General features: G+C 35.4%; 1 protein-coding gene across 1 annotated transcript in view; it reads left to right on the forward strand.

Annotated features, from left to right (window-relative positions):
• Positions 1–2,340: 2,340 nt before the first annotated feature.
• Positions 2,341–23,222, forward strand: part of LOC107739607 (anion exchange protein 3-like) — a 46,397-nt gene continuing 25,515 nt past the window's right edge. The window contains exons 1-5 of the mRNA XM_016551770.1: positions 2,341–2,490; positions 6,917–7,164; positions 8,167–8,342; positions 10,246–10,466; positions 21,422–21,561. Coding sequence (XP_016407256.1) covers positions 2,457–2,490; positions 6,917–7,164; positions 8,167–8,342; positions 10,246–10,466; positions 21,422–21,561 — 819 coding nt within the window. The 5' untranslated portion in view covers positions 2,341–2,456. The remainder of the gene's footprint in view (positions 2,491–6,916; positions 7,165–8,166; positions 8,343–10,245; positions 10,467–21,421; positions 21,562–23,222) is intronic.

Consider the following 23,222-nt stretch of genomic DNA (forward strand, 5'->3'; position numbering starts at 1 on the left):
GCCGTTTATCATTTGACTTCACAGGTCAGTGTCTTCATTAAAGTCAGCACTTCAGCAGTGATGAAAGAGCGGCACACAGCGTGCAGACACCGAGAGCTTAATGAAATGTTGTCCTCATTAATTTACGCAAAGCCGAGGGACACAATCAACAAAAAAAGACTTTGTTTCCTTTAATTAGTGCCTCGTCTGTCCATCTCATTTCAGTTTTGCCGAATTTGCCCCATCTGCTCTGCTTAATTATGCAGACGCCTGACGATTGCCCATCCGCGTAAGATTATTTTGCTGAAGAATCAAAGGAAATGTGGCTATTTTAAAATATTCATGTCTGCTTTAATGCTTCAGGGTAAATGATTTGTTGGCTTTTATGCTTGCCGCGTTCAGTTGGCCATTCTGCATCTTGTTGCTCGTCCGACATGACAGAGGTGCTGTTGAATGCAGTTGTGGTTGTTGATGGGGGCGCTGCAGGGCTGCTGACGGCTTCCTGCTGACATACTGACATTTACTCTGACTGATCTGTGAGCCTTGTAGCCTGTCAGCATGCTTTATCTCACCCTCGCTCTTCAAAGCCTTCTACTCACCAGCCAAATGTTAGATGCCTCTCATAGGTGGAGCTGTGGGCGGGGCCACACGGGGAGCTCGAATATGATTGGTCATTCCAGTGCCTCATCCAACATGCATTGATGGAGAGTTTTGTTTTATTTTGATTATGATCAAAATGAGTCAAAGTGAGATTATTTTAATGAAAACGTAACATTGATTCTGCAAAATATTAGCAATGCTCTGTCAGTTTTTTTAAAAGAAGAAAAAGCGTAGAAAGAATTGTCCATTGATATCATGTTAGGGATTGATCTGCTAGTGAAATCTGTGACTAGAGTTCAGTATTTGTTAAATGTCAATGCGAGAACACGACTGGCGCTCTTAAACATTATTGTAAATATAGAGGGGAAATCTGAAGTGCTGTGGAGAAACAGCCGAATCAAGTGATGTTATAAAGCGATGTTAATCTTTTAGAAATAATCTTTTTGGCAAGCTGGCCGAGTGCTTTTGCTTGCAATATTATTTCATTGTACTGTTTTTTCTGTTTGTATTTTACCATTCTGATTATTTAGGCATCAAATACATTAATAACAGAATCCAGTCCATTCGGATGCTACTATAATAAATTATTATTAATAATACATTATTATTAATAAATTATTATTAGTATTAGTATATAATTAGTATTTTATTTTATTATTAGTAATGTTTATTTAAATTAACATTATTATTATTATTATTATTATTATTATTATTATTATGTTTGCTCTTGTACTTAGACCCTTAGTTCTCCCTTCTGTTGCTGTCGGTTCTCGTTAATGTGTACGTGAGTAGTATTGTGGGTTTCTCCTGGAATTCTTCTTCATGTGAGTTTTATCTACACGTTACGTAACAAGTAGCAGCAGTAATAATAATAATAATAATAATAAAAAGCAATTTGGTCTGGTGTGAAAAGCTCCAGATATAAAGCAGGGTCACTAAATAAGATGTTACCGAAATCTGTCTCCCCTCACTATTTAACACAGAATGGCTTTTATTTGACCAAAATTATCTCTGGTGATGTCTGAACTTCTTTGTTTTATATTCTAGAAAGCATATTGCTCTGACGGGAACAGTTGCAGGCAAACAAACAGGGTCACCAAGTCTGACGAGGGTCAAAAGTTGTAGGAAGGGGCCAAATTGTTATGTGTCATGACTCATGTTATAGATAAAAAAAACAAAAACTAGAATATCCATGATGCTTCTAAGGCCCTGTCCACACGGTGACGCGTTTAGCTGTATACGCATACATTTTGTATCGTATAGGCGTTTCGTCCAGACTGATCCGGCGTAAATTGAGATTGAAACCGGGTCCCAGAGTGGATAAATCTGAAAACGCCACCCTTGCGTTTTCGTGTGGACAGCAAATCCGTATATTTTCTGAAACGATGACGTCATCAGCCCACGTCTCGCCCCTAGTCAGACACCGCTACGTCACGTAACGGCAACAAAAACATGAACAAATACTAGGGCTGCACGATACACCATAATGCCCTTTTCTTCAGTGGGCTACAAATAATGACATCTGGTTGATCACCCATCCAGAATTGCGGCGCACTGGGTTAGTGGTTATCGCTAGTGGTTGAGGTTCAAGCTGAGAGAACATGAAACATCTGGCCGTAACTGCTCAAACTCTCCAGAGTGTGCCAGAAGGAATCATTTGGCCTCAAGTTTATTTCCCTTACTTCCTCAAATGTGTTTTAGCATGTGGAACATCTGTCTGGCACTTACTGTGTGGTTTCAAATGATCCCGTCTGCAGGTTTTGTCGGAAGAAGAGAAGGTCTCCACAGCAGGACAAGAAGATGAGGAATGGGAGGCCTTGTCTGTGGAGAGGTTTGGGGACATCATTACTGAGTCTGCCATCAATGGCGCAGACAAAATGGGCCGCAGCTACAATGAGAAAGACTTTGAGTGTAAGTACTGTCTGACACATAACTCACAATATTTATATGTGCACTCAATTTTTAATAATTCCTGGGTGGATAATCTTCATGTCATGCTGGTTTAGAAATGGTTTGACATCTATCAAGGATGATCTGATCACAAGTTTAGTGGTCAGGTCAGACAGATTCTGATTTATAATGATGATGATGATAATAATAATAATTCTTATTATTGCAATTGCTATTAATGATATTGATATTAGTGTTAATTTGTATGTAAATTAAAATTATTATAATTAATGATAAAATAATATAATTTAGGAATTTAAATTATTAATATTAATTTTATTTATTAATTTTAACATTATTAGTAGTAGTAGCAGCAGTAATAATAATAATGTTAATAATTGTAATATTATTATTAAATTTTTTTTATTAATACTGATTTTAGTAATTGATTATTTTTATTTAAATTAATAATGTAAATCAGTAATTTAAAATAATAGATTTTTATTAATATGCATATATTATTATTTTGTATTAATATTAACAATTACTATTAGTAGTAGTAGCAGCAGCAGCAGTAGTAGTAGTAATAATAATAATAATAATAATAATAATCTGTCATGTTGGTTTGTGATTTCATAGACTACAGGTTTTTTCCTGCTTATTAATAAAAGACAGAAAAATAAAAAATAAAAAAGCTTTTGTTAATTGAAATAAAAATGAAATAAAATATTAAAATGAGTTGAAAAACTTAAATGCAAAAACGAATAAAACTCTTAAAAAATAATAAAGGTTTAAAACACTTAAAAAATAATAAAAGTGACACAAGCACAACAAAATTACTAAAACTTAAACTACAATTAAAATGAAAATATAAAAGTAAAAGCTAACTCAAAATACAAATAAATATTGTAATAGTATATAAATAATACTAAAATAACACTGTATCACCAACATTTCTAGTATTTCGCTAGTCCTTTTCTGATTATTTTTCACCCCATGTTTTTGGCAAAAAATAAAACTTTGGTTTTACAATAATTGGTGATTGACAGTATGGAGACGGTTTAGGACACATTAGCATTCATACTTTAAATGCAATCGATGCATTTCTGACTTCCTTCAAATGTGATTTGAGTGATCCGATCACACAACGCTTTGGATCTGCTCTGCCATAAAAACAAAAGCAGTTTCTGCACCAATGCTGAAACTGAGGGAAAATGGCTCCAAAGTATTTTGATTGAATTGTAATTGATCTGATATCTGTTTTCACGCTCCATTTTCTTTGAACCTAAGCATAGTTGGGCCAAACCCATTTGTCACATGACAGATCACACACTCTAAGAGACCCAATCAGTTTTGACAAAATGCATTTTACTTTTTTGCACATCAGTGTTTAGAGTTGCATTTAGTGCTAACCGCTTGTGACTGAATTCCCAGAGACAAATGTTAAGAAGAGGTGTAAAGGAGGTCAAAGATATGGTCATTCAACACATACTTTATTAAAAGCTGTTAAACTTTAAAATGTTTTCAAACTGTCTGGCTGGTAGAAGAATCCATGTCCAGAAATGTAATTCTGCTGAAGGAGCCTCAGAAGTACAGACAAGACTTTTAATGGCTCTCTCACATTCCCTGGCCTCCTGTGGGGCTGTGTCTGTGCCAGTCGCTTTCCGGACCCTCATATCAAGGCCCACATTTCCATCTACATGTGACGACAGTAGTGGGAGGTGTAAACTAGCGTGTGATTCATTCACAGCGGAGCCGAGAGGCAACCTGAACACAGAGCTGCTGCAGTATAAATCACACGTTAACATCTCTGTGTGGCTAAAACTACTCATACAGTCAGCATGAAATTCACATTCTTCACATTCTTAATCTTATTGTGCACAATTCATCAGTGTTATTCCAAAAATACCTCTGATGCGACTTTCCTTTTCGGTTGACGACACAAATCCATAATAATTTCCAACCATCTGCTTCCAGTTTTGTATGTAAATGTCTCATTTCAAATAAGTTCTTATTTATTTATTTCCTATTTCAATTTCAATTTCAATTTTTTTTTTTTTTTTTTTTTTTGTGGCCGGAATTTCACCAAATGGATTGCATTTTTAAAAGATGTTTCTAGATCACTCACATTACCTTCCTAACAGTTTGGGGTTGGTACGATTTTTATTATTATTTTTTGGGGGGTTTTGAAAGAAGTCACTTTTGTTCACCAAGGCTGCATTTATTTGATCAGCAAAAAGGTAATATTATGAACTTTTATTACAATTTAAAACAACTGTTTTCTGTTTTAATATATTTCAAAATATCATTTATTCCTGTGATGTAAAGCTGAATTTCCAGCATCATTACTCTAGTCTTCAGTGTCACATGATCCGTCAAAAATCATTCTAATGTGCTGATTTTCTGCTCAAGAAACATTTATAATCAATGTTGAAAACCATTTAAGGTTAAACTTTATTTTAAGGTGTACTTGTTACAGTGTAATTATACATTTAAGCACTGAGTAATATTAATTAACTACATGTAATTACTATATGGTTAGGGTTAGTATTAGGGTTTGGCTTAGGGTTACTTGCATGTAATTATGCATAATTAATTGTTATTATAATAGTAAGTACATGTAACGTGTAACAAGGACACCTTAAAATAAAGTGTTACCCCGTTTAATATTTTTATGCAAATTGTGACAGTTTTTTTAAGGATTCTTTGATGAATAGAAAGTACAAAAGAATAGCATTTATTTGAAATAGAAATCTTTTGTAACAATGTTAAAAGTCATTTCTGATCAATTTGATGCATCTTTGCTGAATAAAACTATTATTATTATTATTATTTTCAAATATTACTAACCCAAATGGTAGTGTATAAAGTATTTTAATATAAAAAAGTCTGCACATCATATTTGTTCATTGATTTAGTGCTTTTTAGATTTAAGCTTGTGAAATAGGAGATACTTGGCAACAGAAATGTTCGTGTGAGAGGAACTAACTAATGCTAGCATTGGAGGGGATGTTACTATTGTCACGGAATGTGCTAAACAGAGTACTCACGAAGACGGAATAACAAGGAAAATAGTCTTTAATCCAAATAATAATAGGGAAATACAGAGAAACAGGCTAGCAACACGTCCAAAAACAACATTAAGACAGGACACCGAACTCAGGAAACATGGGACTGTAAGTACTAAACCAAATGAGGATTAATAGGCTAATTAATAGACAACAGGTGAACTAAATACAATAATCACACGCACACTAGGAAACTGGGTCAAACAACAAGGCACTAAAGACAAAACCAAAAACACAAAGACCATACATGTGACAACTATGGCAGCCTTATTATCTGTGACCTTTTAAAATACTTTATCATTGCTTATTACACAGCTCTCTGGGATACTTGATTCTTATTGATGATCTGATCAATGGCTGCCATTCTGCGGTCAAATATGTTTGTATAGTTGTGCTGAATTGTATAATTGACGTTGTCCCAGCTAACCCATTTTCTACATGGCTGTTCTAGATTCTTGTATCAGTCCAGTCATCCTTTACGTAAGGACGTTCAAACCAAGAACGATAACTATATTATGGTCCACACCAATGACAGTAACATTCTGTTTATTATAAGCACGTGCATAGTTTTGTCTGTTGCTTTAAATGCTCAAGTTTTGGATTCTGATTGGCTATCAATGTTTTTTATTGTTCAGCTGGAAAAAAAAATCATTCTGAGGCCCCGTCCACACGGTGACGCGTTTATCTGTATACGCATAAATTTTGTATCGTATAGGCGTTTCGTCCAGATGGTTCCGGCGTTTTGGGAGAGTGAAACCGATATTTTTTGAAACCGGGTCCCAGAGTGGATAAATCTGAAAACGCCGCCCTTGCGTTTTCGTGTGGACAGCGAATCCGTATATTTTCTGAAACGATGACGTCATCAGCCCACGTCTCGCCCCTAGTCAGACACCGCTACGTCACGTAACAGCAACAAAAACATGAACAAACACTGAACGATTGTCTTTTTATTAACTAACATTAACACAGATTAATAAATGTATTGTTCCATGTTCGTTTGTATACCGCGCGCAAGGTTTATGCGCAAAGTCTTCTTCTCCGTTTTTAGTGTATCTCTGTGGCAGAATTACAGCGCCACATACTGGTCTGGCATGTATACTACATCGTTTTGTGTCGGTTTCGTGGTTTCGTGTGGACGCAGATTTTTCTTGAGACAAGGGAAAAAAAAGATCGGATAGGGAAAGCTCTGGCTTCGTGTGGACGTAGCCTGAGAGTGATTCCAAGAATATCGTTCATCTGTGTCGTAATCTTTATAGTTGTAGAGTATACTTCCCAATTCTCACAGAATTAGAACGATTAGTAAAAGTTTTATAGTTATAGATATAGCTATAGTTTGTTAAGTGAACAGGCTTTTAATCTCTCTCTCTCTTTATGCACAGATCACCGGCATACGTTCCACCACACCCACCACCCCCTGTCCACCCACCTCCCCCCGCAGCGTTTCCGAAAGAGGGTGCTCAATATGGACCGCCGGCGAAAGAAAAAGAGGAAGAAAAAGAAGACGTCCATGCCCCCGTCAGATGTCACGCCCACTATTCATGAGGTGGATGAGGAGGAGGCGGAGTCTGAGACGGAGGGACAGTGCCAAGCAGCCACGCCTACTGAGCCATCTGAAGAGCTGCCACAGGTAACTTGAAGTTTACTAAATTACCATACTACTAATTTTGCAAAATGCATTATGTATATGTAACTTTATAATACTGATATACCTAGATGAGCTAATACTGCCAAATATGTAACCTAAAATGTTGCATATTATGTGCCACAATGCAGTGCACTTGACTAGACCTTCCATTTCAAGTGTGAAATATGCAGGGGAATAATGTTGAATGCAATTTTTTTATTTTCTTTCTTTTATTTTGTGATTGGACTATCAAAAGTTAAGAGGGTGCAACTAACAAATTATTTTTCAATCTGTCGATTATTTCACTGATTTTTCGATTTATCCCAAAAAGAATAATTATTTAAAATAATAATTGTAATTACAATATAAATTCATTTTAATCTTTTATTTACAAAATTGTTGTCCTCCAAACAATATGTGGTTTGAAGGCAATGAAACCAAATGTGCTGAATTTATCTACAGTATGTAGGCTTTGTGCAGTCAAACATTATGTGCCAAAAAGGAGTTTAAAGTCATTGCTTGCCCTTTAAAAGTAGAAGGTAAAATCACTAAATTAAAATGATAATAACAAAACAAAAAAGCACAGACTAAATGTTACCTGGTACAAGGTACGACACACATCACTCATCTGAACATATTACATTACAATAGTCCCTTAATTGTTACTGTATAACGACACATATTTTAGAAATATGTATATTTTAGTCTAGTATAAATATGTATATTTAGAATGATTGTGCACCCATTTTATTGCACTTCGTGCAAGAAATAACCATATCGACAGCACTTGTCAAATTAAGCATGCAACATATTATATTGAGGTCATGTGACAACAGTGTAGAGTAGTGTTGCTTGAAACATTTGTCATTGCATTCGGTTTCACGTACATAAAAGTATATACTTTATACACTAAAGTTTCTTTCTGCACCACTTTCTGTTGGGATAACTGTGTGAGAGATGGGATGGGATAATGGAGAGATGCTGACAGGTGTTGTGATCGCACAGCTCAGTTTGGGAAGTGAGGAGGATCTGGCGGCCGATCTCCCTCTCACCAGCTTCCATATGGAGAGCGAGAGACCCACGAGCAGTGAGGAGACCCCACCCAGCCCCGCCGGAACGGAGGAGCAGGAGGAAACACCAGAACGCCCGGATGGAGGAGAGGAGGAAGAGGTTTCTAACAGGTATGTGGATAATAAGTGAGGATAGGTCTACACCTTAAAGACCTGAAAACATGTTAATGGGTTGCTTGAAGAAGAAACGGTAACACTTTAATTTAAGAACCAATTCTCACTATTAACTAGCATGCATATTACTAGCCTTTATTTATAAAGCACATATTAATGCCTTATTCTGCATGACCATATTTTAGAGCCCTTAATCCTACTCATAAACTTAACAACTACCTTACTAACTATTAATAAACAGCAAATTAGGAGTTTATTGAAGCAAAAGTCGTAGTTAATAGTTAGTTAATAGGGAGAATTGGACCTTAAAATAAAGTGTGACCAAAGAAACATTACAATTCTATCCTTTACTCACCGTCATGTCATGTGAAGATATTGAAAAATATTTTGTTTGTGATCATATTTATTCAAATCTGTATAAGATATAGTAATTTTTTTAGATCATACACAGAGTTTCCAGGTTTCATTAGCTTAATGAGGTCTGGTTTTTCATTCATTCAGAGTTAAAAATTTTGATTCTGAACACCTTTTCTTTTCTTTTCTAAAAAGTGCTTTTTCCTATTTTTGAACTGTCACCATTGGCATATAATGGAATAAGGATTGCTGAAGTCAACTAATTTTTACTAATAGACCTACCAATCTTCAAATTTCAGGTGAAAATTTTAACCTCCCCCCCACAAAATAGTGGATTACTCACTAAATATTCATTCGTGATATTGAATATTTTGGCTTTTATCACTATTTATTTTGTCTTTTTGTAAAAAAAAAAAAAAAGATAAATAAAGCAAGTAAGCTAAAATTTGGTTGATTTGACACAGAATGGCCCTTTATTAAGTTAATGTTAGACACTGCAATACATAAAAGATATTAATTACCTTTAGATGTTAGATTACCTTTAGATGTGCTTTCACTGGCAAGTACCATATTGACCCGAATATAAGACGATGTTTTTTTCTTGGAAATACATCTGAAAAAACGCGGTCGTCTTATATTCGGGCCAATAAGGTACATGCAATTTTTTTTTAATACTATGTGATACTGTGAAAACAAAAAGAGTGAACTGGAAAAGTTGTATTATATTGCCCTCTGCTGGCTAACCGGCTTCTTGCAGCATATAAATGCACATTTGGTTAAGCTAAAAATATAAAAAATGGCCTGCCTTATTTAACTTATGACTTGATTTTGTTTTATTGTACTGTATTTTATTTCATTGTTTTTTATTTTTTTAAATTTATTTTGTTATTTTTATTTTTTTGCAGGGCAGTAACTTTGAATTATGGGCCCCTTGACTTTGTATTTGTCTGTCTTTTTTTTCTTTTTTATCTAATTTCTTATGGTGTATAATTTAATAACTCTACATGAGCTGAATAACAAGGGTTTCTGGTCCAAGGCCTTCAGATGAAATTTAGCTCTGTAGCTAATTCTCAGGCAGTCAATGTCCCTGTTAAATAAACTATTAAATGAAAATAATAATTAATCGGAACTGTATGGCCAGCATTAAATCTTTAGAATTTATAATGAAGTGGTGTTTTATTTATTAAACTGACATGCTAATCATGTTGCATTTTATTCTCAGTTTGACAAATTTATAGCTGCTGATGTAGCTAGTTTAATAAGTTGCTCTTTTTAAACTTTGTCACCACCATTTTTTTTTCAGTGTATTTTTCCATTAAGTCAAAAGTTAATTTTATGGAATGACAAGCATAAACAATGTTTTCCGTTTAATTTTTTTAGTCCTCTTCAGCATTTTGCTTAATGTAGCCACCTAGAATCATGTCCATCTTTCACTCTATTAGCAATGCAATTCTGTTAATGCCATCAGACTAATAACAATGAATATAAAATGGGTTAAAAAACATTGTTTTTAAAGCAATACTCAGTTGTAGGTCTCTTTTTACAGGTTTAGCCCATCTCCAGAACCTGCCAGTATGACAACACGAGGCTGGTTTCGCAGGAAGCCCATCCACCGGCTGGCTGGAGCCCAACGGACCAGCTATGACCTACGAGAACGCATCTGTATAGGCAGCATGACAGCCATAGAAACCGCGGTGTACCAGAAAGTACCTACAGACGAGGCCGAGGCTCAGATGCTAGCCAGTGCTGACCTGGATGACATGAAAAGTAAGCAAAGTAAATTCTGGAAGAGATGTGAAAATATCAGGACACTAATATTCACTGATATTTGAGACTTGAGACAAAACATCTCCTCTGTTTAACCTACTATTGTTTTTGACATTCTTCCAGTTATCGGATATGACCACTGGAATATTCCTATGCACAATTTCATATTTCTTTATATTTTATTTGATCAAAGTTAAATTATTACAGGCTATCCCCAGAGGTGTCCTTTAATTACATTATCTTTATTTGCAGAATTTGAAGAATGCTAATTATTTTTTTAATCATAAAATAGGATTAATCAAAATTGCATGTTGTTCTTTTTTTTAATCTTATTTAGACTTTTTAGACTCTTTTTACAGTAAAAATATCTACAAATTCCTAAAACGCATTTAAAAAAAACAAAAAAAAACATTGCAGTAAGACAAGTAACACATAATAGAGCTAACAATCTTTGAAAACAGATTTTAATATCTTGTGCAATTCTGCTTCTCAAGTATATATTTTTTGTTTTAAGGATTTTTAGATATTTGTACTGGAAACCAATACATACACAGTCATAAAAAAATATATATATATATATAAATTTTTTTTGCAGTATGGTGAGCATAAACCTTTCACAGATGACTAGTTATCCGGTTATAGCAAGAAAGCTTTGTTTCAGGGTCCTGATCTTTTTTTTATTATTATTTATTTATTTATGATAATCATGTATCTTCTTTAGGACAGTACTTATTTAAGAAAGTACTTCATTTTTATGTTCTTATTTAAAATGTTATTTATTATTTTTTCCTTGGATTCTGGTAAACCTTCATTTTTTCCCCCACCCTGTAGCCTTTTGTCCCTTTTGTCTCAAAAATCAGTGCACTTACGGATTTGAGTTTTCAGTGTGTGTAGCCATGATGATTAAAACAAGGATTAAAACAGACAACTTGCATGTTGTTGCGGCCATTGGATCTTAATTGAAATCAGTGCTGTAACTCAAACAAAATTAGATAGGCGTGTTTGATTTCATGTGTCATTGGAGCCACACCAACGAACGAGTCTCAGGCCGATGGTTTAACTTGACCTTGACAAGCCAAAGCACGTGGCCCGTCCGAATGCTCATTAAACTCTCACTCCAGAGGAGGGGAGTGATGACAGGGAGTGTTTGTTTAGTGGATTTAGAGGTCTGCATTGGCAAGCTCTCTAGTAAGTTTGGGGGCACTGGGGTATTCGTGTCCATACTCATAAATGTGTTTTGGTGGAAAGCAGAGCAACAGGATCGTTGGCTGGCCGTGGTCAGCACTCGGTCTGCCCTCTCCTCCCTTTTCCGCAGTTGTAAACAAGCTTTCAAGATGTTCAGATGTGGTCAGGATCACTGGGTCTGTGCCGTGCACCAGAGTGCTTCCCGTTGTTTTTACATTAATGATTATCCTTAATAAAATAAGCTCAGCTGATTACAGGGTATGACAGCCCAAGAATACTACTACTCCATTGAAAACCTTTGCAGGAGAGTAATTGGCACTTTCCAAAAAATTATAACATATAAAATTAACATAACATGAAGAATAGGTAGGCAATATCGAATGTCTGTCCATAGAAGTGGTGACCGCAATTAAGTTTAACTTTTCAAAAGTTGTAAGGGGGAAAAAAAATAGGTAACACTTTACAATAATGTTCATTAGTTAACATTAGTTAACTACTTTAGTTAACATGAACTAAGCATGAACAATACTTCTACAGCATTTATTAATCTTAGCTAATGTTAATTTCAACATTAACTAATGCATTATTAAAATCAAAAGTTGTGCTTGTTAACATTAGTTAATGCACTGTGAATTACCATGGACTAACAATGAACGACTGTATTTTCATTAAATAACATTAACAAAGAATAATAAATACTGTAGTAAACGTATTGTTCATTGTTCGTTCATGTTAGTTAATACATTAACTAACATTAACTAATGTAACATTGTAAAGTGTTACCAAAAAATACCGTTCATTACTTTAGGATGAATCAGGGTTATTATCGATTAGGGGTGTCCCATCCTGTTCCTGGAGCGCCACTGACCTGTAGAGTTTAGCTCCAGCGTTAATTAAACACATCTGAATCAGCTAATTACGGTCTTCAAGACTCACTAGAAACTTCCAGGCAGCTGTGTTGGAACTGTATGGAACTAAACTCTGCAGGACGTTGGCCCTGCAGGAACAGGATTGGACACCCCTGTTATAGATAACATGTGGCACAGATCGGATGTGACCCACGAACGTGTAAGCAGGAAAAAAAAGCACATGGATTCTGATATTCTCAGATCGGTTTCAGGCCTCATTCATGTGTGGAAAGAAATCTGTTATGAATCAGATACGTGCATTTGCATCTGCCATGTAAGCGGACAGATTGGGTATTCCCCTGTAAATGCGAGTCGTACATTGAAAAAACGATGGTGGCGATTGACATCGACTCAGGTGGACACTTTTCCTGGAAGTGTTGCCAAGTCCATGGTACTTTTACACTGTTGCGGGGTTGTTTTTCAGTCCGTGGTTTAAAGTGATCTCTCTCCCCCTGCTGGAGGGGCAAACTACGTAAAAATGCGAACAGGCTAGTTTTGAACAGCCATTATGCTGGTTTTGTTTTGCAGACCTAGCAACCTGTCAGTACGTCTACCCTGGGTTGTTTCACCAAGTGTATAGTGTAAATGCAGATATCGGAAATGGGTATATGTAATCTGGTCATCAGAAAAAAAAAATTATAAATGGGAAATTGTTCACAAATCAGAATTGGGCATCAAGAACTTCAGTGTAAAAGCGGACTAAAACTAAAACAACATTTGTAATTTCATTTAGTTATGATAAAAACTGTATAGACATTAAAACATAATAATGAAAAATGACAAAAATACACAACAAAATTACTAAAACAGAAAATGTGAAAACAAAAATTTCATTTATTTTATTTTGACGTTTAATGAATATGTAGTTATCAACAAATCTGAGATTTATACTGTATTTAGACATGTTGAGATACACATGGTTGCAAAAATAAATAACTGGAAACAAAATAGAAATTAAAACTGCTCATGTAATATTTATTTTGACCTACAGAATTGGGCAATGGATCATTTTATAAAGGTTAGGCATTTCATGTCACTGACCTTTGCTAAAAGACAAATGACATTTTTTTAATAAATCTTTTAAAAAATAAGATTAAGACACTCTATTCATGGAAAGGCGGATTCCTGAAGATGCACTGCCTAGAAGCAGGGTTGTAGTTCTTCCTGACGTGAAGGGTTTGGTTTAAATGTGCTCCCATGCAGTTGCCCTCCCAGCTGTTCCTCCGTGTGTCATGTGGTGATTTTTCAAGCCATGGGAATGGCTGGACACACTGCTTTGAGCCAGATGATCCTCACAAGTTTAGTGCATTGCTCCTTTGAACTATTAGGCACCATGTAGAACATTCAAAATCATAATATTTGCTTATATGTTGCATTATGAATGAAATGTTCTTCAATGTTACTATAGTATAATATAATGTATAGTATACAGTATATAGATAGTTATCGTTATTAGTTAAATTATTCAGTACTTTATTATATAATCATTGTTAAATTATTTAATCTTAATAATACTAACATGCCTGCATCAGGTTGGATTTTGAAGGCAGCATAGATATTTCCATCTGGCGCACCGATTCAGGCTCATTTCATGAATGATCCTGCTGTTTACTCTACGTGACGTACAGTGTAGCTAATATGGCTAAATAGTCCATACTCTGGCCATGAATGAAGGCTAGCAGAGTCCAGCAGAGTGCTTTTAGGTGAGTGCTGCAGCGGCTCTGTGGATGAGATCCCTCTGGCTATAATTAACTTCACTGTTGCAATTGATTATCCTTCCCAAAGACCTGCCCGCAGCCCTTCCTGCTTTTAGAAAAGAGGAAGCATTGACTGCTGTATCGGAGCAAATTACAAATGAGGCTGCCACAGTGGAACAGGCCATTGAATTTAAGCCCTGCATCACACTAGCTTGCTATAAACCTCTCTTATCTCAGTCTGTCCCGCTCCATGACAGTGATTTCATATGTGTGACACCTTTACAGGGGATTTAGGTGGCATATATCAGAATACTCGCTTGTGTAATCCACAGAATTCATTTTCTCACTTATTTTTTGAACAACCCCTTTTGTTTGCATCTTTTTTTTTTTAGAATGGGTTTGTTCATTAATTGTTGAGTAACCACAAGTGGGGTCTTTTCATATCTCAGTTGTTTCTCCATAAAGTAATGTGCTTACAATGCGATCACAGGGGTATTTTATTTTATTTTTTGATGTTTATGGAATATGTATTCAATAAATTCATCTTATTTTTTTAAATGTATGAGTTTACTGAATTTTGGATAACCATATATCAAATAAGGTCTCAAAACCATAATAGTTTCTCCTAGGCAGCAATGTGATTACAGTCAAATTACAGGGCAGCTAAACTGCATTAATACATTAAATAAATTAAAATAAAATTTGTTTGCATATTTTTTATATTATTATTATTATATTTTATTTTATTTTATTTAGAATGTATAAGTTTGTTAATTGTTGAATAACCACATATGTGACCCTGGACCACAAAACCAGTCTTAAGTCACTGGGGTATATTTGTAGCAATAGCCATAAATACATTGTATGGTCAAAATGATTGATTTTTCTTTTGTGCCAAAAATCATTAGGATATTAAGTAAAGATCATGTTCCATGAAGATATTTTGTAAAATTCCTACTGTAAATACATGAAAACTTAATTTTTGATTAGTAATATGCATTGCTAAGAACTTAATTTGGACAATTTTAAGGCGATTTTCTCAATATTTAGATTTTTTTGCACCCTCAGATTCCAGATATTCAAATAGTTGTATCTCGGCCAAATATTGTCCTATCCTAACAAACCATACATCAATGGAAAGCTTATGTATTCTTAAATCTTATGACTTGTTTTGTGATCCAGGGTCACATATGAGGTCTCTTTCAGTTGTTTGTCTAGGTAGGAATCTGATTGCAATTACAGTAAATGAAACTCAAAAAATGATGTATTTTGAAAATAAGGTCAGTGTCAAGTTTAAATGGAGAGCAAATGGAGACTTTTTCTCCATTTTTCTGTCTCATATTCTCCCGAGAAAACCTCCTTTTTTTTAAGATATCAAAATTTGTAATCAAAAGTGAGAGATTTTCATACGAGCTCAACATTTCTTATTAAATTCTCCTAAAATTTTTTTTTTTTTATCTTGTCTACATAATAGGCACATTTTAGTTAATATTTGCCTCTCCTAATGAATTTTAGGAGAAATATCTAAGTCAAAGTTAATTTCTAAATTAAACATTATTGAGGTCTCCCTTATATCTCTATAAAAGAGCATCCTTTGAGCAATACAATGTTTTTCTGATATGCATAATATGTAAAAATCTTGTAAATGTCCGGCTATATAGGCTATTGGACGCATCTGGACTGCAACTGGCTCATCACCGGGCAGGTAACCGCTTGAAAATGAGAAAGGGTCGAGTTCTAGAAGCAGCTGTGGTTTCCATGGAGATTGGTCATGTGGAGACAGCGCTGTGTAATGTGTGGCACCATGTTGTGCACTTCATCGGCACTGCTGTTGTTTCGGATGGAGGTTTTCACCTGTGCTGTTCTGATAGGGTGGTGTAACCAGCTTCGGACCTGATGAGGGAAAAACCGGATGGAGGATGGCATCTCTGTCGGTCATGCAGCTGCAGGATCAATCGACAGCGTCATGGAAATCACAGAGGCAGCCAACAGATTAGTGCGAGTCCTCAAAAGTAGTTCAGTTGTATCAACATTTCCTCTGGATCGTCAGCCAATTCCAGTGTTCCCTGCTGATTGCTTGCGTACAGGCGGACACATCTCACAGACCTACTGCTCATCCGCTTGGGAAGCCTGAGGCCAGACACCATTTTCTCATCAGGCGGCCAGGTGGATCTTACAAACTCTTTACGGATTAAGGGATCTCTTCTTCTTTTACATCCCATTCTTGGACAAATTTAATTGTAAACCAGATTAATCGCATTATTCATGATCATTCCATACTTGTAGAAATTCTTGCTTCCCGGATCCATTTCTGAATCCCTGAAGATTGGACTGGGATGTAGTATAAACTAATTTTGCATCAGTTTTTTGAGCTCTACATTATTGACGGGAGAAGATACAAAATAGCGGCGCGAAAGTGGGTTGCATCCTGGATGATCCGGAGGTACAAGGTGTGGAGATGACAGACGTGGGGAAGGAGAAGGACACGAGCGGCGGCTCTGATGCGGAGACTGGAAATGGGCATTATGGGGATCAGGAAACCCTTCTGGGGAGCTTCGCAGTGGACGGCTTTGAGGACTTTGAGGAGTTTGTGCTGGATTTCGATGATTATGACCTTCTGGAGTCCATCCACTCACAGCTTGGCTCCCCAGTCGAACCGATCCGTAAGTGTGCCTATTGTTAAAAAGTTGGCAGTGTGATGAAGGGTAATATTTTCCACCTTAGTTTTTGCAAATGTAGTGACCTCCACTTTGCTTCACACTTACTTCATTTTTCGACAGACTTTTGCCATTGTCTGTCTTTGACAATAGTTTAGGTTCATAAATGGCAAAAAGCCTCAAAGTACGTCTCTGTGCTAGAATGTCTATCAGGCGACTTTTGATTAAATCCAATGGGATTTTCCGTTCACATGACTGCAGTTGTGACATTGTAAAAGTGCACTCCACCCTCTATAGATCTTGTTCGTATCGGAAATTGATTGCTGGGAATTTGTTTTATTGATCCTGTTGGGATATGCAAGCTAATTAATGTCAAACTGAGTCCTTGCAAACAGATTGCTGATATGAAACATATCATGGCCTCCAGTGATGTGGCATGTTTGAGAGAATGGATTATGAAGTTCCACGTCCCATCCTGTTGACACATTCATGTGCTGCCAAACCTTCACACACACACACACACACACACACACACGCGCGCGCACACACACACACACACGCATCTCAGGGCAGAGTCATATTACGCAGTAACTTTATTCAGACATAAAGTACAGCGATTTCTATTGATATTCCTCATGTATTATGGTTAGAGGTTTCTTCTTCTGCAATTAATTGGGCCTGAAGCACTTGTAAAATAACTTTTTTTACAAGTAAATAAAACTTTCTTTGACTTGCACTGCCATTCAAAATCTTGGGGTCAGTATGATTTGAAAAAAAAAACAAAAACAACTTTTATTCAGAAATAATGCATTTATGAGATTAAAAGTGACAATAAGGAGTTTTACATCGATAAAAAAATCTTTTTTTAAATGCTATTCTTTTGAACTTTCTATTCATCAAAGATTCCTGAAAAAAATGCATCATGGTTTTCATAAAAATATTAAGCAGCACAGCTGTATTCAACATTGAAAATAATAATACATTTTTCTTGAGCACCAAATCAGCATATTAGAATGATTTCTGAAGGATCATGTGACTCTAAAGTAATGCTGCTGAAAATTCAACTTTGCCGCCACAGGAATAAATTACATTTGAAATATATTGAAATAACTAAATTCAACCTTTGTGAGCAGAATAGACTTCTTTCAACAACATTAAAAAATCTCCTTGCTGCATACTTTTGAATTTACATTTGAGTATACATTTCAATATTTGCATATCATTTCAAATGGCCTTCTATCTTCCATCTATTTGCATACTGAATTGTGAATAGTCTTGTCTTTACGCTGCACAGTAATTGTTTGTTGAATCTGATGTGCTGCCGACAGAAGATAATGTCATTGTAATATTTGCATATGAATTGGTCATCTATCTTATATCAGCCATGGGCTGAATCATTCATGAATTGAGTTAATAGTTAATAGTTGAGTTAAAAGTTAATATTGACTGACTTCCATATTATGACACAAAGACTAGATAAAATAGTTCCAAAAGAAGCCAGATTAAGATCATGTTTTATGTTTGTTTTTCAAGCTTGAATGTGCCTCATTCATTGTAATTGCATGGAAAAAAGCAACCAGTACATTATGCATTCTCTTTTTGTGTTCTACAGAAGAAAGAAAGTCATGCAGGTTTTCAACATGAGTGAATAATAACCAAATGTTACTTTTTTTTGGAGAAACTGTTTCTTATATAAAACACAATAGGTCTGAAACATTCCAGTTATCAGTCAGAGTTGAAACACTGATTTTCGCTAATAAACATACTTGTATTTTTATAAACAGTAAAACCCTCAGGCCTGATGCTTTTGTCTTTGTGTAGACTGTTTAATAGTGAGTTTCCCTCGAGGTCTTTGTCTTTGATTCTCTCTGCAGTCCCTCGAGAAAATGTCTGTGTGAAGAGCAGACAGACAGTCTAGCAGAGATCAATTTACATCTTATCTCTCAGTCTCGCTGTTTCTTTTCAGCTACACATAACACACTGTGTCATAAAACTTTTATTTGAAGTAAATTTTTTTTGTATTTGGATTAATGGGAAAGGAAAAATCTAAAAAAAAAATAAAAAGCTTTAAAATGCATGATGCAAGTTTTTAGTAATGTGATCATTGTATTTATGTTAGTTTCATACTTTTTTTCCCCCCCCAACAAGAAATTCTCATAAAATCTAAATTGGTATAACCACCAAGTAATTCCTGGGGTTGTGTCTGTTTTCTTCTAAAAGAGAAGATTTTAAAGCTTTAAAGCAGTATTTAAAGTTTTTCTGTAGGTAGAAGTACTTTCTCTCTGTGCAATACGAAATACCTTTAGTTTTGTTTTTGTCCAGCTGTGCTCCATTTTCCGGGCTGCTCTCTTTAGGGCGTGAGTGTCCTCGTTATACCACTGTGTGTTATATAATACTATTAAAATAAATAAATTATAATTTAGTTTAATTTTATATTTTTATTTTAAATAAAATGAAAAATTCTATAATTTTGTAAAAAATTATGTACTTTTTATTTTGTGGATTTTTTTTTTCAAATATTAACATTTAAAAAAAAAAAAATTCATTGCATTCAATGTATTCCTTTGTCACTGAACCATTTTGAGAGAATGTTTGGAGGTGTCCCAATGTTCAATAGGTAAAGCTAACAAAGTAAGGGAGGACAGATCGAATGCTTGAACTGAGATTTAGAATCAGCACTTTTGTGCGTCAAACATGTTGAGTTGGGTTCGTCCTGTGATGTTTTGATGAAAACTTGACTGTTTTGGTCTCCTCTAGGATTTTTGCTCTCTTGCCATGAAAAGCACAACCAGAGTACAGCCAAAAGGCACGGCCACCATATTGTTAGCGCTCTACCCCTGGGAAACAGCCCAGCACCAGTTTATGCGCTTAAAAATTATGCAGAGCCTTGTTTTCTATGTGTGTGTGTGGGGGGGGGGCATGAGCGACGCTAGGAGAGAAAGGTTAAAAAATTAAGTTTGTTTACCGAAAATCCCCGGGCTACTGGGACAACACAAACCAGCTGAGGCCTTGGGCGTCCTGGCAGGCCTCAACCCTTGGAGAGCCCCGGCCTTTGTTTGTTTACCGAACATCCCCGGGCTACTGGGACAACACAAACCAGCGGAGGCCTTGGGTGTCCTGGCAGGCCTCAACCCTTGGAGAGCCCCGGCCTTTTACTTGGCACTCAGAACAGCTGGAGAGAGAGGGTTTCTCATAATACACCCCTTCAATTATCCCAAATTCAATAAAAACCTCGGTTTGTGGGCTAAAATGATACAATATTAAATCACAGCAATTTTTTTGGAAAGGCCTAGCATCCAAAATACGCCTCTTAGTTGCGCTCAGCTGAGAAGGCCTCTGATTCTCTTGTTTTTCTAGGCCCGCTTTTATTCTCAATCACACAAATGTATGCAATTTCATTGCTACAGCTGAGTAAAAGCTATGTGAACCCTTGGATTTACCATGTACTTCTGTATAAATTGGTCATATAGTCCATTTGTTTCACCATCGACTGATCAAGGATTATGGAAATGTTTTAACACTCTTCTGTAATGTTTAACAGTTCTTAAATTAAGATCTCTTTTTAATCAGGTAATGCTGGTTGCAAATAGAAAAAAATACACATTTTTTGAGAGTGTTTTTATATTGCAGTACAGCTCTGTCCATTACCTCCAATCTGGTCACTATGGAAGTCAGTGGTTATGTCAACTGTTCCTTTTATTATTATTATTATTATTATTATTATTATTATTATTTGTACTTATTAAACAGACAACACAATTTAGTAATGATGCATTACTAAAGCAGTTGTAAATGTTTTACGGAATACACTCCCTCATCTCTGCACCAACAAAATGTACAGCACTTTACATGCACTACCAGATTACATTTAATATCTAATTAAGTTAACTGAATGATGGGATGTGCTTAGCCTCAAATAGTGTGTTGGAAGTGTGGATAGTTTTTATTAATCTTTTGAATTAGCTATTATTTTTATATTTTCAGTTTTAATTTGAATTTTAGTTTATAGTAATTTTGTTATGTGCTTTTGTCATTTCTATTTAGGTTTCATTTATTTTTGTTTCAGTTAAAGTTTTAGTTCAGTTTTAGTTTTTATGTACTTCTAATTAGCATTTTATTGCTTCAACTTAAACATATTTCACTTAATTACTAAGGCAACATTTCTAATTTTCATTTAGTTTAAGTTTTATTTTATTTCAGCTCAACAAAAACGTTTTAATAATAGTTTTATAATAGTTCTAGTTAATGATAATAAACCTGCTATGAATGTGTACACAGTATGCTCAATAAAGACGTGAAAATGTATGTTTGTGTGTTGTTTGTTAAAGCAAACTGTGTTTGTGTTTTGTTGTGACTTGGTTGCCAATTTTATGACCAGTTTATGCACAAAACCGTGGTAAATTCAAGGGTTCACTTATTTTTCCCCCTGCATCTGTAGCTGCCTTTACAAACCTGACAGTTCTATTTACTGTATTTACCTAACCTTTTCTCTTTATTTGTAATTTAAGGTCACCGTTTTGAGGACAATCCTGGGGTTAGACGTCACCTCGTCAAGAAATCATCTCGCTGTCAAGTACCACGAACCAGCAATAGCTCACCTCTGTCCAGTCTGAAGAGGAGGAAGAGGATGGACAAGAAAACTCATGAGGTGAGAGCTGATCTTCCTAACCGCACAGAGAAAAGAAAAATGAGACCTAGTTTCACACAGCCAGACGTACAGTGTGCTCCACATTATAACTTATTCTTGCTCACTAAGACGAAAGACTGTGACTAAAATGTAAACTGACCAAACACAGTTTGTTTTGTTTTTACATGCCATTTATGAGCAGATTCATCAATAATAGAACAGTGTGGAAAAATTATTCAAATAATAGCTTGGCAGACTCTCACAATGATGTAGTAAACTGGCCGAAAATGTGTATTGATTTTGAGATCCTGTCTTGTTCCTCAAGAGGAAGCTCTAAGTAAAGCCTCTGTCTTCCCCAGACTGACACTGATTATGATAATGAGGTAGTGTTAATCGAGGCAATCGATGTGGAGGAGCAGGAGAGACCCTCGATTCAGTGATCTTTCCTTTGCAAATATCTATTGATCCGTTTCATCCAGTGGGCTTCTATAAACGGGTGAAAGCAGTGTCTCTAAATCAGCTGGATTAATTACATAAGGTTCTTAGTCAGTCAACACTGGAGTCTGGGCTATTCATGTGGCTCTTGAATCAACCAGTGTGAGGAGAATCAGTCTCACTGGATTTCAGGGCTCATCTAGGTGCGTAAAATATGTCTCAAAAGTCCTCCATAGAGCACATCAGTGAATGCTTTTTAAGCACCTTGGTTCCAGAAGCAGTTTGTTTCCCTTTATGGGTATTTTAAGAGTTTCTTCAGTAAATGATTCTTCAACTAAAACAATCAGCAGAGATGAATCAACATGAATTGTGATTCGAAGCAAAAGCTATTTAGATAAAGTATTTAATGTTTTTATTTTTATTTTTATAATTAAGGCAATAATATACTCTCACATTGCAAATGACATAATCAGATTAGAATTTTCAGTACAATATAAAATGATTTATTTATAGTAATTTACTTCAGTGTTATTTTAGTATTTATTTGCTATTATTGTATCTTTTAATATTTTGAATGATCTTTTATTTTTGTATTTTCATTTTCATTTTTGTTACTAGTAATTTTGTTAGTTTTTCTTTTTTTATATATTTTTAATTTAGCCTTAATTTGCTTTAATTGGTTGTAGCTTAGTAATTTTACTATGTCAACTTCAACTTATTTTGTTTCATTTAGTTGCTTTTTGTCAAGTTTAAGAAGAAGTTTTACATGTTATATTTATATTTTGGTTTATTTCAGCTTTATTTTAATTAACAAAAATTTTTTTCAAAATAGTTTTATGTTTAGCTTACAAAAACGATGCTGATTTGCTTAGTCATAAGTAGGGCTGAAATGATTCCTCGAATACCTCGAGTAACTCGAATACAAAAAAATCATCGAGGCACTTCGTTTAGTCCATTTACTGTAACTACACACGGAAACACCGTGTTTCCCCACGGACCATTAATACTGACGCACAACCCGATAAACGCTGGACTAGACCATAGACTGTATAAAAACAGGGACCAGACTTTAAAAAAGCGCTGGTAGTGCTGGGCGGTATACCGGTTCATACCGAATACCGGTGTTTATTTTTGTTATGATATGAATTTTTAAAATACCGCAATACCGGTGTATGTCGCTTAAACAACGTTCGGAACGCTACACTGTTTGAAAGGGGTCCCTTTTCACTGTTGCACTGTGGTGAGGG

This window comes from Sinocyclocheilus rhinocerous, unplaced genomic scaffold (genome assembly GCF_001515625.1).
Source record: "Sinocyclocheilus rhinocerous isolate Xijiao unplaced genomic scaffold, SAMN03320098_v1.1 scaffold1482, whole genome shotgun sequence".
Classification (NCBI taxonomy): Eukaryota; Metazoa; Chordata; class Actinopteri; order Cypriniformes; family Cyprinidae; genus Sinocyclocheilus; species Sinocyclocheilus rhinocerous.